Source organism: Symphalangus syndactylus, chromosome 19, assembly GCF_028878055.3.
Source record: "Symphalangus syndactylus isolate Jambi chromosome 19, NHGRI_mSymSyn1-v2.1_pri, whole genome shotgun sequence".
In the NCBI taxonomy this organism is placed as follows: domain Eukaryota; kingdom Metazoa; phylum Chordata; class Mammalia; order Primates; family Hylobatidae; genus Symphalangus; species Symphalangus syndactylus.
In genome coordinates, this window is record NC_072434.2 from 35755971 (window position 1) to 35773228 (window position 17258).

The window sequence follows — 17258 nt, forward strand, 5'->3', positions numbered from 1 at the left end:
TTAGCTCCTAGACTCCCTATCACAGGCTCTCCTCTGCTTTATCTTCAACGAAACATCAATGCAATCATGTATCAAGCGGGTCTGTTCTATGTGATCCCCTCCCTTACTTGACTCTATTCAGGCAAACTTCATTCTTCCTCATCTAAAAATGTTACCATTCTTGGAGGGAATGGACAGTTAAGGGTTAAAATGTGATTTTTTTTTTTTTCCAGAGAAAAGGAATACAAAAGCACTTCCTCACACATTCAAAACCTTTACATCATTGAAATGAATTAGTAAGCACTAGTTTGAAAGGTAGAAGAATTATAATCTCTGTGGGGAGAATGGGCTCAGTACACATAGTTGGACAAATAAGTAGATTCCACTGACTTTTATAAAATGCATTCCATTTTCTTTTATTTAAAATGTACTATTATAATACGTTCTGTCTACTTGTTTTAAAAGTAATGTAGATTGAACTGTAACTTACATTATGAATTAGTGTTTCTCCTATTAACATCCCAAAGATATCAGTAAAGGTGACAGGTTGTCCAGAGCTTTTCTTCCTCCATAAAGACTCAACATATCTTTTAACTTTCTGTGGTGTGAGAAGTAAAAGGGGGTTGTGGCTAACATTTTTCATTAGTTCTTCATTAATCTCCTCTGGCCCTTTCTCTGGAAAATCAGGGTGAGAATACAAGGTTGACATGTACCTATACAGAAAACAAAACACAGTCAGTAAAGATAAAGGGCATTACACAGCAGTCTCCAAAGAAAGCAGGCACACTCTGTAAATAAAGCATGGTGGACATATTTGGTTAACTTCATTATCTGATTGCAGATATTAAAACATTTAAGAAAAGAATGTGTCAATCAGAAAGGAGCTGGTCTACCATGAAGGCAAAGAAAAAAGGAGGTGTCAGAGGAAACACTGAACTTTCATCCACAGTCCAAGAGAGAAGGTGCCCTACTAGGACTACCGTCCATTGCCTAGTGTGCCAGGAAAGGAGTATCTCTATCAGGCTATTAGAGATTGATGACAGAGCACATCTGAGTCATGTAAATGAATTGACTTGTCTGGCTCCAAGACTAGTCAAGCAATCTGATCATCTAAATTTCCATGATGATTATCTACAAATGGAAAATGTGTTGTCCCAACTATTGTAAATTCCTAATTCCCTTGACAAATGGTTTTTTTTCCCTTAATTATCCATTGGCCAACCAGACAAAAATCTCAAACCTTGTCAACTGTAGGTCTCTAAATTTCTGAACATATGAATCTGAAGGCAAAATCCTAAAGAGAAATAAAGTCTTTGAATGCTTTCTTATGAAGCCTCTTGTCTGCCAGCCATTTGGCCATTTCTGGTAAAACTGGAAATCACCATGAGCCTTGATATTTGATATCTAGGTAATAAATATTCAGTTATGGTGCACCTACCTGTGAACCAATACCTCTAGTATGGTAGATCTCATGCTGACCATTAATTACTTGTTTACTTATCTGTTTCCCTCAATAAATTGTGTCCTCCTCCTTCATGAAATAAACTTTGTTTATTCATCTTTTTTAGCCTCAGTGACTAGCTAATGTCTGTCATACAACAATCACAGCTTAGGAAACTCACAGAACAAAATAAAAATAGAATATGTAAACACTTCATCACATCACCCAATCAAGGAGAAAATAGCACATGTTTTAATCTCTTATTTCCTTGGGATTCAAATCAAAATGTCTATTATAATGGTTATCATCCCTTCAAGGGGAGAAAACTAATTCTTCTTAGGCCCCTACTATATTCTGGGTACTGTGTTGGTTAATTGTTCATAAGCTGTTGTCTTGAAGACTCACGGTGGCTTTCAAATATTCTATTTTAATTATCAAGAAAAAGAGCATTGGGAAATTTAAATAACATGCTCATATTCCCCAGTTTATAACAGCAGAACTGGAATTCAAAATTTGTCCTCTCCCCAATAGGCTTTTTTTTTTAGTCTATTATACAAGACTTCAGTTTTTAGAGACCAAACTATTCCCATTTCACAATAAATTATAAGTCCTTATTGGGTTTGAGTTCCTTGGAGACAAGCTGAGAATAATAATCAGTTAATAAATGGAGAGTAACAGACCCACAATGGAACACATGTGCAGAAAAAAAAAAAAACTTTAAACGATTTTTGTACAACAAATTGAATTTGAAACAGTTCCCTCAACATGTGGTAATGATAAATCAAATAGACTTGCTCAACTCAGTATAATCACGAAATATCTATAAAAATGTAGCTTTGAATACTTGAAAGATACACAATTCATTTATTCTTATAGTTATTCCAAGTCTACCATGTGATTCATCCAAATCAAAAAAGATATGAAATTCTGGACCTTCTCATACTTTTAATAAATGCACAATGTGCTCTCTGAAGATTGAAGTAATCTGGTGTTCTCTCTCTCTCTCTCTTTTCCCATCTCATGAAGCAGTTGGCTTGGAAATACAAACCCTGGCGAGAAACAGAAAAACCTAGAATACTTCAACCATTGGCATTGGGTTAATGGTCTCTGCTTGTTCAGCATTTATGACACATATTCCTTAGAATTCACAAGGTGAGTTGGATAATCTTTTCATGGTGTCCCTGCAGTTACATCTAACTGAGTGAGATTATCTCAAAAAATAAAAAATAAAACATAAAAGTATCACCCCTGTTTTTAACTCTATAGTTAAGCCTTAATTTTCATCTCTTTACCAATAATGTTTCCCAATTATATCAATCAAGTTTCAAAAAGAGAGTAGCTTAGACATAGCAGGGCCTCTATAAATTAGTTAATTAATGAGTGAAGGGGTCTTAGGTTTATTTATATAAAAATCTGGAAATATTTGCCTCAAATTTTTCAACATATTTATATGATAGGACACCTCATTCTTTTTATCTAAATGCGTTTTAGATTTTGTGACATTTTAAATCTAAATCATGCCGGAGAGGAAGTGATGTTCAATTCAATCCTTGTCTCCAAATCAAATGGTCAATGTTTTAAAATATCAGTAGCTAACCAGCAGGACTTGCTGAATCCAAACCTTCAGGGGTAAACATTTAGGGTTAAACATTTAGAATTTTTGTGCTTAAAAACGAGCAGAAATGATTCTCATCTGCAACTAAGATTTGGAATGACTTGAGAAGACCCTCAACATCTGTTAAGGAAATATCTTAAAACCCTTTAAAAGCCCCTAAATTAATTTTCCAATAAAACGCAGTTACTTAACACATTTCTTCATTCAGTGATTAGGCAACTATGATCTAAGGAAAGTCGGCACTGTGCTAGGTAAGAGAGATTCATTAGGGAACAAGACAAACCTAGCCCTTAAACAACACATTTTCTCTAACACATATCTTGACCTTTGATCCTGTCACACCTTATGTGACAATTTCTGTTAATATTGTTTCTTTTTTCACTGTTCTAAGAATTTTTCGTACTGTTAAACTGAAAGTTCTCACTCTCAAATTCTATTTTAGTTAATTCAATAAATTGGACCATATTGTCTATAGATGCAGAGCTGCTCTCATTTCTTTTTAGATGGTAATACTGTACAAACTTGGCAGTCAACATCCAATAGCCCCTTATGATGCCATAAAAGAACAGCTGAGGAAGAAAGCTGTACTAATCCTGAGTAAAAGAACACAGGATTACTGTCCTGTTTTTTTAGTTCACTCATTTCAGGTCTCCAGGTTGGCTAATACTTATATTTAATGAATCATAACTATCATCCAAAATTAATTTCAGAAGTAATTACCATAAAAGTAGTAGCAGGTATAAGGGAAGCTTTGTCCTACCTAAAATTCTCTTTTGTGATCACAGAAAACTTTCTGGGAGGTCCAGGGCTTCTCCAGATATTTCCATATTACCTCACTTATACCAAATAATGGCCGTGTATCAGCAGAATATAAAAGGTTACACAACATAGAAGCATAATGTGTTTTTCCAAGTCTTTCCGAATTCCTTCCTTTGAACTTTTTACCTTCTCACCTGTACTTTTTAAGAGAGAACTGTGAACATGAATCACCCTGGCCACCTTTTCTTCTGGTAAGGGAGCATCTCTTCTTTCCCTGGTTAACACCTTCACCTGTGCTTTCCATCTTGTGTCCTGTCTCTGCTGGAGTCTTTTTCTATCTATGATCCTTCTTTTTCTTTATCTTCCATCTATGCCTCTACGTTATTTCCTACATCTCATACATCTACGAAAATGCTCAACTCTCTTAAATTCTGAAAAAATAAGTAAAAAGCCTTCCCTGAGCCCTATGTTCCCTTCAAACAATGACTGAGCTCCTTCCTTCCCTTTCCAAACAAAGTACTTGAAATAATAGAAGGCTTTTATGAGGTTCACATGCTTATTTTTTGTACTCTCATGTTTTATTCACTTCTTATTTTTTACAATCTCATGTTCAAAAGTATCTTTTAATTACTTTTACTAGTGGTTCCTGCTAAAACCGCTAACCAAACCCAGTCCTTTGCTAAGCTTTTCACAGATTTTCAACATTATTAAAACACCCACTCCTTCTTGAAGCATCCTTCCCTCTAGACACCATCTTTTACTTAATTCTCCTCTATGACAGCTTATTTGCAGTCTCCATTAGGGTTTTATTTTCTTTTTATCTATGAAGTTTTGGAGTGTTACAGGGTTCCATGAATTAAATTCTTGGTGGTAATAGCTAAAATGGCAGAAGTTGATGGAATTACCTAGGGAGGACATATTGATATAATAGACCAAAAGAGAAGCCCTGAGGGAAAGCCCACATTAAGGAGAGAAATTGTGGAAGTGGTAAGGACAATATATGGAGGAGAGACCAATCAGAGAGGATGAAATAAAACCAAAAAGGCGTGATAGGAACAATTAGAAAGAAGGACAAATCAATGTGTGAAATGTCTCAATCTCCAATCCCTTCCTCCCCCATCCCACATACACTGAGAAGTCAAGGAAAATAAGAACTATGCAAATAAAGTGGTCTGTGTGTGCAAATTTATTACAAGGAGTGAGCAGCCTTTTAAGAAAATGAAATAAAAAGGGAAAAGCTGAGCTTTATGGAAATAAGACTGTGAAAGATAAGGTGGAAGTATACATATGTGTGTGTGTGTGTACACATTTAAAATCCTTTAATTACTCTCTCTGTATCTATATATATATATATATATATATATATATGCACATTTAAAATCCTTTTAATTACATTTTATAGGACTTGTTCACTGACAGGGGAATGTAAGAAGATATTGCACCAAATCTATGACCAAAGCAATGACTGTAGCTCTAATCAAGCTCACACATACACAATTATATCCCCAAATCAGCACTCAAAGTCTAGTCTTGCTTTATTAGATGAGTTTAAGAAAGTAAGCGTCTTACAGTTGTCAGTGATGGACAACAGGGATCTAATAAATAGTGAGTACAAAGAAAGAACACCACTCAAAGAATAATAACAAAATGATTGAGTAGGCGAACTAATGTAAGGGTCCAAGATTTTCGAACACATTACTCATTAAACAGGCAGATGCCTGCTCTTTCCTTCAAGGGAAAGAATAATGATGGGCTACACCCTTCCTTCAGAAGAAATAAATCATTTTGAGGGTACATATAGAGAAGATGGCAACGATGGCTCAAAGTTTTTGTTTCATGACTAAATAATCTGATTCAAAACATTTAAGAAACTGTAGATGATTTAAATGTGAAACTCTCTGTAAAATATCTAGATGTCCCAGAAAAGAGTGTGGTTTAGTAGAAAGAACTCAGAATGACAGATCAAAAGCCTGGGTTTATATGCTAGCTCTACTAGTGATGTTGGACAAATCATTTGGCTTCTAAGTCAAATTTTCTTTAGCATAAAAATGAATAAACTCATATCCATCTCACAAGATAAAATGACACAGAAACTTTAAAATACTAGACATATATAATACGATATTCTGATAGATGAGTTTGCCATGGCCGAATGATTACAAAGGCCTTGTAAGTCCAAGACAGATCTTTAGTAATAAGGTGATACTTTTATTTGAGACATGTGAGCAAGGACTTTTCATTTGATTTTCAATGTGCTTATGTAAGATAAGCAAACCAAAAAGTATGTGGTATCTTCTTTGAAAATGTTGTATAAATATGTTTGTGAAAACCTACAGGGTACAAGTATTATACATATGGATGTTTTAAGTCTCCACCTAAATTTAAAGGACTAATTTCATATTTAGTTAGATGAAAATCAATGAAATATATTATATTTCTATATTCAAAAAATTGTTTGCTTTGTTCTGTATACTATGGTATCTTGCATCTTATTCTATTTGCCCTAAAGAAGAAAATGAATATGTAGTGAATCATGTAGAGTTAGACGTGTTCACCGAAGGACTACAAATCAGCAAATTATAAGAAGATTAAATTAATTATGGGTGGAGTATGTTGTTCCACTTCTATTTTTATCTAGAATTATTTTCAATTAGTCTTTTTTATTTTATGTTTTAACTACATTTTAAGTTACAAACTGGCTTAAAAGAAGTAAATTTGCAACAAAAAGTTACTATTAAGTATGGATTTGTCTTTAAAAAAATCTTTTAAAGCAGATTGTGGCATCAAACTGGAAAGTTTCGGTAATTTAAAGTTAATGATCAATTTTCTAAATCCCCTTTTCTCTTCTAGTGCTTGAGTTAGATAAATCCTAAATATGTCAAGTTATAAAACTAAAATTAAAAATGCATACTAACCAGGTAGAGCCAGAAAGACCAGCAACGTAGGTAGCACAATCCAGAATTCCTGACTCGTATAATGCCTTCATCACACCAGAGAATCCCACCATGGCTCGGAAACCCCCACCTGAACCCAATATGGCTACCACAGGCACCTGAAATGATACAACAGAGAGACCTGTACACAAAGCAAAAATCATAAAATACAGTTCCCTTTAGTCTCAATCTTTATGTTATACATCCCATATTTTGTCACAAAGAAGTGTAAATTGACTTCATACTTTAGTAATGCCTAATTTTTTAAAGGAAGAAAATAAGGCCAGGTGCAGTGGCTCATGTCTGTAATCCCAGCACTTTGGGAGGCCGAGGTGGGATCCCCTGAGGTCAGGAGTTTGAGACCAGCCTGACCAACATGGTGAAACCCCATCTCTACTAAAAATACAAAACAAAAAATAGCTGGGCGTGCTGGCGGGCACCTGTAATCCGAGCTACTTGGGAGGCTGAAGCAGGAGAATTGCTTGAACACAGGAAGCAGAGATTGCAGTGAGCTGAGATCGTGCCATTGCACCCCAGCCTGGGCAACAGAGCAAGACTCCATCTCAAAAAGAAAAAGAAAAGAATGTTTCATGTAAGAAAATAAAAAAGCAATGTCTGTTAGAAAAAAGATATTATTAAAATGACCAACTTACTCTATTTAATAATAACAATAATACTCTATATTTGTTCAACATTTTGCAAATTTTTGGCTTGCTTTCAGGGACATTGTCTTATTTAACTCTCTCAGAAATCATGTAAGGTGAGCAGAAGGAAAGTATTTGCTGGTTTTGCAAATGAAAGTTATATAATGATGATGTTACTTGTGTAAGATCTACTAGTTGGTAATTCATAGTTGAGTAAGCACCTTGCCTTCAGGTTACATTTACAGAGAGCATCTTTAACATCTGGTGACTGATCTGATGTTAGCAGTAAAAGAGAGGAAGGTGGGTGGTCAGACTTAGGGTTTCTAGCTTTGCTCTTAAGCAGATGATGCTATCATTACCCAAAACAAGGATCCCAAGGCATGAAGTTAGGTGAAGGAAGAAACAGCGCACTCAGTCTTAGAAATGCTGAATATACAACATGAATGCATTGTGTTTCAAGTATTGGCACTTGATCCCTGAGTGGCCACTTACCAATATTATGTATACATACATTCATGGAATGATTATTTTACAACCAGAAGGACTGAAAAGATTGTATAGTCATAAGATATAGTAGTTGTAAGGAAGGCAGATAAGAATTTAGAACAAAGAGGAAGGATTTGAATTAAGCCTTGAAAGGGGGTTGAGTATATAGGCAGTATAATAATAACAATAATAATAATAATAATAATAGCAAACATTTATCCTTTAAATTGGGAAAGAGAAATCTGCAGAGGCCAGATCTTATTAGAGTTAGAGCAGTGAATAGTAGAACACCTAGGACTAAATTCCTAACCCAGAGCTGTACTTTAACAAGTGGTCTCAAATAGAAAAACACTAAGCATCAAACTACATGCAAACTGGAAACCTCATAATGAAAGCACACTCTACAAGTGCAGTGCAATGGAAGGATCTAAATGGCTTTGAATCTGTATATGTATATATGTGTATGTGTGTGTGTATCTGTGTATATCTTTATGTATCTTTATATAGATGTATGTGGGTTTGTATAAACACCAAGCTCTCAAACACAGATTTTAAAACTGTAAATAAAGTAAAATATGTAAGTCCTTAAAAGCTTATCTGGAGGGGGAAATAAAGCTAAGGTAGGAAGCTAAAGTAGATTATACAGAGGATGAATAGAGTACAATAAAGTATTAGGTGCAGCAGTAGTTGTAAGGAAGCTAGATATGAAGTTAGAATGAAGAAGAGGGATTTGAATTCAGCCTTGAAAGGGGGTTGAGTTTACAGGCAGTATAATCACAATAATGATAACAATAAAAGCAAACATTTAACATTGCTATGTGCTCAGTTCTGGGCCTAAGGTTCAGGCCAAGATAGGCATAAGCAGGAAAGGGTATGTGATCTGGAAACCAAAATACTTGGGGTCTTAGTATTGTAGCAGGTGTATATTAGGGAGTTGGGAAAATAGGATTATGAAGGGCATTGAGGAAAAACAATTTCAAGATTAATACTGTAAAAGATGGAAGGTTGTTCATATTCAAAAATTATTTGGGGGCATTTGAGTCTATAGGTATGGTTAATTGTAGCATTGTATTATTAAAAATAACCAACCCAGTACCAATTAGGTAGTTTAGAATAGAGAAAAAAAGTTCTTAGTAACAGATTATACTCTTCATTTCAACACACAGCAAACAGCCTGCACTGTTATTCAGCAGGAGATTTAATAAGAGAAACTGGAAAAATGACCATGTGAGCTTCTCTAATCCTGAGAAAACAACTTCCCAGATGTCCTTCTCCAAATGCCAACAGCCCGACACATACTGAAGATGCTTATGGTATGTTGCTTGGAATTTTCTGGAAACAGCCTCCTATTAAACTGGAATTCATGTGTTAGGTAACCTATTGTTCTCATTATTGCTTTGAAGTAATTCTGAAGGAGGTTTTCAGGTCAGGGTTTCAATTCAGATACTTCTGTTGTCATCAGGGGAAGGAAAATGTCAGATATTTGTATGTAAAGTTGAATAATCAAATAATTGGCTGTGCAGATTATAATTACCTTCATTTGTAAATGCATATAATGCATTTACATTATATCATTTAATTTTCATAACCTATCAGCACATACTATTACTCCATTTGTTTGTTTGTTTGTTTTGTTTTTGAGACAGGGTCTCTCTCTCTCTCACCCAAGCTGGAGTCTCTCTCTGTCACCCAGGTTGGAGTGTACTGGCATAGAGACGGGGTTTTGCCATGTTGCCCAGGATGATCTCAAACTCCTGGGCTCAAGGGATCCACCCACCTTGGCCTCCCAAGTAGCTGGAACTATAGGTGCACCACACCTGGCTAATTTTTGTATTTTTTGTAAAGACAAGGTTTCACCATGTTGCCCAGGCTTGTCTCAAATTCCTGGGCTCAAGGGATCCACCCACCTTGGCCTCCCAACATGCTAGGATTATAAGCATGGGCCACCACACTGGGCCTATAACCCCATTTTTAAAAATAAAGCAATTTAAACACAAAGAAGATTTTTTTTTCCAATGTCACAAAGCTAGAAAGTGGTATTTGGAGTCAAAGTTGGGTCTGCCACATAACAAAGCTATTATTTCAGTATGTTCTACTTTGTCTCTCAAAACAAATGGCCCCTACTTTTCCCCAACTAATGCTGCGTCCTAAGGCCAAGAAAATACTCTGTGGGCTCAGTTTACTTATATATAAGAATATTGATCTTGATATATTGATATATAAAAATATTGATCTTGAAGCTTTTAGCAACTAGTAATATTCTAGATTCTGTAACACCTACAGAAACATGAATTATAAAACTATAAAATTGTAACTATGAACTATAAAAAAGAATGGGAAATTAGATGTGTCAAGAACATATCGTATGTACCTTGCACTCTCTCATGGACACTTTCACACAATTTATTTCATTTAATCTTCCCAGCTCTCAAAAGGAAGTCATTGTTTGTTTCATTTTTCAAGTGAGGAGTGCGGATAATACCTTGTCCATAGATAGATAGCTAATAAGTAATACAACCAGGATTTGAACTGAAGTATGTCTGGCATCAAAATTCCTTGCTCTTTCCTTTGTCATTGCTCAGAAAGAAAGGGGTAACCTTTACGTAGAGAAACCATTGATGCTTGGTCAAACTATATTTCAAATTATGTATCACTTCAAATAACGTCAGGACAATTTTACATAATAAACAAAGACTAAGTTTGGAGTTTTAATAGTCTTGCTCATTCTGAAATAATGTTCAAAGAAATAACATGAAAGTTATAAGGTTCAGCTGTTAGTCATGGCTCTAATTCTAAGAGAATCAAATAAGTGTTGCTGAGAAGGTTTGGGGTTATATTTGGACCTAATATCATTACTATTTAGATATAAATGATGTCAATAAATATTTCTCATACTTCCTTCATATGATTACGGGAAATGAGTTTTCATTTACCAAAAGCCTTGTGTTTTAATTTAATTATCCTGGTACGTAAGCTTACTGACATTATTAATTGCCTTCCTTTCAAAAGAAAGTTCTGAAGTATTCAAGAATATTTTTGTTTTTCATAGACAATTACATAAAAACATTTCTCTCCTTGGCTCCCTGTATTAGTCAGGGTTCTTCAAAGAAACAGAACCAACAGGATGAGTAGATATACAGAAAGAGATTAATTATAATGAATTGTCTCACACCACTGTGGAGACCAGCCAAGTCCAAATCTGCAAAATGGGCTGGCGAGCTTCATACCCAGGAGAGCCTATGGTGCAGATGAAGCCCAAGGGAAGTCTGCTGGAGAATTCCCTCCTGCTCAGTGAGGCAAGTCTTTTCGTCATATTCAGGCCTTGAATGGACTGGATGATGCCCACCCACATTATAATAGTAAGGATAATCTGCTTATTCAAAGTAAGCAAGAACACCAGCAGCAAATCTAGCACTTGGTCTTATATGCCTCTCCATTGCTTCTGACATGCGAACGTTTGCTTGCCTCTTCCCGACCCTGTTCCCCTCACAGCTTACATTTCTCAGCAGTCAAGGGCTTTGGGCCCCTCAGAGTGCACCACCTTGCTGAGTGCAGTCTGGGCCCCTTGGATATCTAACCTGCTCTCTAGACCAGTTAGGCCAGTTTCCAGCTCTGTTTAACTCCTTGGCTGTTTATATCTCACCACTTCCTCAGATAAGAAAAATTCAGCTCCACCTCTTGATTCCTGAAACCTGACCCTTGCAAGCCCAGGCCTGCTCAGTTCATGTTCCCATACTCCACTAAAGGGAGCCCTTCACTGTCTGCCTTTCGACCTTTACCATCTGAAAGAAGAATAAAGATTGATAGTACAAAGTGCCATTGTCAGAATGAAGGTGGAAAGAGGTGGGAAAATATTCTTGATGAAGGAAACAGCAGAAACACAGGAATGGCAATGCTTATTGACAACTCAAGGTTGATTTCTCTTATCTCCTTCAGAAACTGTCTTGCTCTGCCTCTCCCTCCATGACTAGATGATCTCTCTTTCTCTAGCCTTTCACTTAACTTATATGACAAATGTAAGTACCAAGTGGCACTCGGAGAATTAATGACTTGAGGTCCATATTTTACTTCTATTTTCATCCAAAGCTGTCTATTTGTTTAAACTGAAATATGGTCCTTATAGTCTTGCTTAAGAAAAAGCATTATCTCTTTTACACTCTGATGACAAGAAGAATCTTTTCTTCTCTCATTTCTTTAGTACTCTAATTCCAGATTTTACTCCCCCAGCCAACTTTGTTATGTTATGGCTAGTTTTTAGGGGACATAGAGACTGGATAGTAACATTTCATTTCACAGACACAACTGTAATCTGAAAACTTTATCTGACCAAAAACTATTTTAGAACAAGAAAAGTTTAAAAAGTGGCTTCTGAACTATCAAAATACACCAAAAATCCCCATACACAAAGTCATATATCTTGCTCAAAGAAGAGATCTCAGCCCTCTTCTCATAAAGAAATTATATTAAATAGAGACACTGTTCTAACAGCAAGTTTGCATATCAGATTTGAATTCCAGAGCAACAAAGTTGAAAGAGAAAAGGGCAGTGTGAAGAAAAAACACTTCAAGCGGCCAACGCAGGGCACAGAACAATGGCACCTGAATGCAAAGGAAGCAGGCCTGAGAATGCCCAAATTGGTTCAGTCTGAGCAAGAAATTACACATTTCAGAAAGATTTCCATCTACATAATCAAAATCAATAATTTTTTTCAAAAATCTTAGTACTTAAGAGAATAAACGCTTAGGCTTTAAAAAAACCTTAACTATTTGACTAGTTCATTATATAGGCAGGAGAACTAATTTAAAAATTAGGCCATGCTAAATTTAACAATTATTGACCACGAGTGTTATGCCACAGAATGGCAGCACCTAAGAATATGTATAATATTACTGTTTTACTGAGTAACTACTATGTGCCCCTATATATTTTGCTGGATGCTTTATGAGCATTAGTACTTATCCTCTTACCCCAACAGGAGACATTGTCATCATTTTACAAGTGAAGCACAAAGGTAAAACAAGGTTCCCAAATATATACTGCCCAAATTCATTCAACATTTAATTCAACGTTGAGGTCTAACCTGGATACCGTCTGTATTGAGACAAATAGGACTGTTCTTGTTCATTGTACAAACTGCCACAACAGCCCATTCTTCCATACATTAAGGAGGCCAACTGGCCAGCACTGAACAGAAAGTGAAGACTTTGATAGGGGACAAAGGATGTGGAAAGTTAAGAGATCCAAGAAGTAACATAAAAATAGAAAAATGTTACTTTTGTTATGCGAATGGGTGGTGCTGATAACTTCTAAGCTGATTATTTCTGCCAAGAGAAAACAGTGTGGGCTGAAAACAAAAAAAGCAACAACAAAAGTTTTAATTCTATAAATGACTTCCAAACACATGAATTTAATATTTTTTTGAAGGATAGCCCAGAGAAAAAGCATGATTACTTCATTCCACATCTGTTGCGGAAAAGTTATTTTACTGTCATTCATACGAACATGAAGCAAAGTTATATTTTCCCAGGAAGACTTACTAATCCTTTCCACAAAAGGAGGAGTGACTAGAGGTTGCAGCAGAAACTTACTTTTTGAAAAGAAGAACCTAAGAAAAAATGCCAACCAATGTGTCCTACGTAAATTTCTAACTCAAGAGTCTAAGCCAAGATCTCATCAAAACCTTCTCCTTAACCGGTATTTCCCTAGCAAACTGATACTGGTGTTCCTGCTTCAAAGCCATGACCTCTCTCTCTAGCAAATTTACTCCATGCATGCAATGCCTAAATCTGTGCCCTCATGCATGCAACAAAATATTCACCAAGGATCTACCATACTAGGAACTATGCTAGGTGGTTGAAATATAGAGATGAATAACACAGATATTGTCCTGGCCCTCATAAAACTTAAATTCTAATGGAGAAAACAGTCACAGTCACCAAATAAATATTTTTACAAGAATCTTTTTAAGTACAACCATGGAAAATGCTGAGAAGAGAATGTTCATATATGCCATAAGAGAGTATAACTGAGAGAACTAGCTTAGACTTAGGTTAAAGAAGGAGGACATGATTTGGGAGAGTCTCAGAAGAAATTACCTGTGTGCTCATTAAAGAATGGGAGAGTGTTAGCTAAAAAGGGGGTGAAGTGGAGAGAGGGATTGTATAGGGGAAGCCTATTGCAGCAAGAGGGAGCACTGTACAGGAGACCTCCAGCCGGGGAAAGATTCTGTAGGGACACAGAACTAAGAGGTGCTTACTGGGAGGGAGTATAGAAATTTGGGATAAACTGGCAAAAATGAAGCTAGAAAGAAGCTGTGGCGAAGAGTCTAAGAGCAGTGGAAGGATTTTAAACTTGGGATGGATTGAATTAGATTTCTGTTTTGAAACATTCACTCTGAATTCATTGTAAAAAGAAAGTGGTAAGAGGGAAGACAAGTACAAGTCCTCTCAATACACAAACATATGTGAGTCCTCTCTATACAAGGCACAGAAAGAGACAAAACTTGTGTTCAGATTTAGATAGGCTAAGTTTGAGATGCTGGCAGGAATACACGTAAAGAAATCAAGTAAGTTTGTAGACATTTAGGTCTGAAGCTCAGAAGAGAGGTTCTAAGTTATTGACATACATGTGAGACTCCTTAGCACACAGTTGTTGGGCGACATCATAGGCTAGAGAGAAATTTCTTTTTGTTGTTGTTGTTTGAGACAAGGTCTCACTTTGCCACCCAGGCTGGAGTGCAGTGGCACCATCTTGGCTCACTGCAGCCTCTACTTCCTGGGTTCAAGTGATCCTCCTGCCTCAGCCTCCCAAGTAGCTAGGACTACAGGTGTGCACTACCACACCTAATTTCTTTGTATTTTTTGCAGACATGGGTTTTCACCATATTGGCTGGGCCGGTCTTGATCCTTCCACCTTGGCCTCCCAAAATACTGGGATTACAGGTGAGAGCCACCACACCCTGACTGAGAATCCTGGATTTAAATCCCAATTGCCTAGAAAAACATATTTCTCATGGGGTGTGGTGGCATGCACCCCATAATCCCAGCACTATGTGAGGTCGAGGCAGGAGGATCATTTGAACCCAGGAAGTCAAGGCTGCCGTGAGCCAAGATGATGCCATTGCACTGCAGCCTGGATGACAAAGCGAAACCCTGTCTCAAAAAAAGAAAGAAAGAAATAGAATGAGGAGAAAGAGGACCTAGGACTATGACTTGAGGAATTACTATATATAAGGAATGCTCAGATGAAGAAGAGCTGGTAAAGAACACCAAAGAGGCATGATGAAGACCATGAAAAGGGAGTAAGTGAAGAGTAGACAATGTTTCAAAATGTAAGGAGACATCTGTCATTTGCAGCTGCAAGGTTAGGTAAGATAGGGCAAGAACAAGATCCTGTGCATTTATTAGTACTGGTATCTAAAGGAGGTAGAATGAGCTTGTATAGAAAATGTTGGAGACGTTTGTGAAGGTAAGGAGAGAAATAAAGCAGAAGGGAAGAGAGAATACAGAATCCAGAAAATGATTTTTATTCTTTATTTTCTTTTTATAACTGAGTTTAGAACATGTTTATATTTTTATAGGAAATATCCACATGGAGGTAGATGCTGACAGTACAGGTTGAGAGTGATCTGGGAAAATCTGAATAATAGATATATTGGGGTATTCAAGAGGAGCTTAGGATCCATATCTGATGGGTATCTGCATTTGAAAGCAAAGGGAGTAGTTTCTCTATTGAACTACGAGGGAGGTTGCAAAGGACAGGCATCAGTTATGGAGTATGTCAATTTTATAGCAAGAAATGAAGGATTTGTCATCTCCTAATTTTTATTTCTCTATCATTAGGAGACAAGTCTATCTGTCATGAGGGGAACAGGAAATAGCTGTTAGCAGTAAATAAAATAATTGTTGCAAATAACTAGAAAGCAATTAGGCAGGGAAACTCTGAGATTGCAAGGCACGTTCTCCCAAATAAAGTTGACAGTCATGACTTACAAGAAATATGAATTTCTTCCTTCTTCTTCTAGCTAGCTCATACCTCAAGGTATGGCCAACAGTCTTCAACTCTAAAAGAAATTTCCATTCTCTCTACTGCAGAGAGTGAGTCATCCTCTTGCAATCACTTGCATCCCTCAGTTCACACCTCTTTATTAAGAACTTAACACATCATTGGTTTTGTTTGCTTAAATATCATTCTTCCAAGCAAGGCTTTAAAATCACTAAGGAAAGTAATTCCTCGGGGCTAGCCATCTCAGCTTTATTTCTCTAGTGCCTAGCACAGTATCTCAATAAATTACAAATGTTAGAAATGAAAAGAATTTGTAATATCATTTTTCTGTTTTGAGGGTATACCAATACCATATAAGGATGGTGACAAAAAGAAAAGTGTTGTAGAATTGCTACTGAAAAGTTTTCTATATGAAAAGAAACACACATACACACACTAAAAACTTCAGAGAAGCTATAAACTTCTGAATAATGTATAGAGAAGACAGTTTTTTCAAAAACTAATTAGCCTGACATGATAAACAACCACCAGTTCTAACAAGGGTCTATTACGTTGACAAGCAAGATATAGGATTTGGCCAGGCATGGTGGCTTGTGGTTGTAATCCCAGTAAGGGAGGAGACCACTCCTCATATTGTCTTATGCCCTTCTGCCTCCAAAGAAAGAAGTAAAAACTAAAAGGCAGAAGTGAAATCCACAAGCAGACAGCCTGGTGCCACACCCTGGGCCTGGTAGTTAAACACTGACCACTGACCTAATCAGTTATGTAATCTATAGATTACAGACATTGTATAGAAAAGCACTGTGAAAATCCCTGTCCTATTCTGTTCTGTTCTAATTACCGGTGCATGCAGCCCCCAGTCATGTAACCCCTACTTGCTCAATTGATCACAACCCTCTCAAGTGGACCCCCTCAGAGTTGTGAGCCCTTAAAAGGGACAGGAATTTGCTCACTCAGGGAGCTCAGCTCTTGAGACAGGGGTCTTGCCAATGCTCCCAGCTGAATAAAACCCCTTCCTTCTTTAACTCGGTGTCTGAGGGGTTTTGTCTGGGGCTCGTCCTGCTACATTTCTTGGTTCCCTGACTGGGAAGCGAGGTGATTAACAGATGGTCGAGGCAGCTCCTTAGGCAGCTTAGGCCTGCCCTGTGGAGCATCCCTGCTGGGGACTCTGGCCAGCTTGAGCAAAGCGGATCCTGAGAGCACTCCTAGGTAGACAATTGCCCCGGTGGAACACCTCACCAGGGCAGCGCGTGGCAGGCCCCCGTGAAGGATCAACGCAGTGGCTGAACACCAGGAAGGAACTGGCACTTGGAGTCCGGACAACTGAAACTTGGTAAGACTAGTCTTTGGAACTTGCCCACTCCATTTGAGTGGAAGCATGGCCTGATCACCCACAA

At 37.0% G+C, this 17258-nt stretch overlaps 1 protein-coding gene across 5 annotated transcripts in view; it reads right to left on the reverse strand.

Moving 5' to 3' along the window:
• PLA2G4A (phospholipase A2 group IVA) overlaps positions 1 to 17258 on the reverse strand; it is a 174464-nt gene that overhangs the window by 49787 nt on the left and 107419 nt on the right. For all 5 annotated transcript variants that reach the window (XM_063613757.1, XM_055234361.2, XM_063613756.1 and 2 more), the window contains 2 exons: positions 6710 to 6846; positions 470 to 692 (listed from right to left, as the gene is read on the reverse strand). In XM_063613757.1, coding sequence (XP_063469827.1) covers positions 470 to 692; positions 6710 to 6846 — 360 coding nt within the window. The remainder of the gene's footprint in view (positions 1 to 469; positions 693 to 6709; positions 6847 to 17258) is intronic.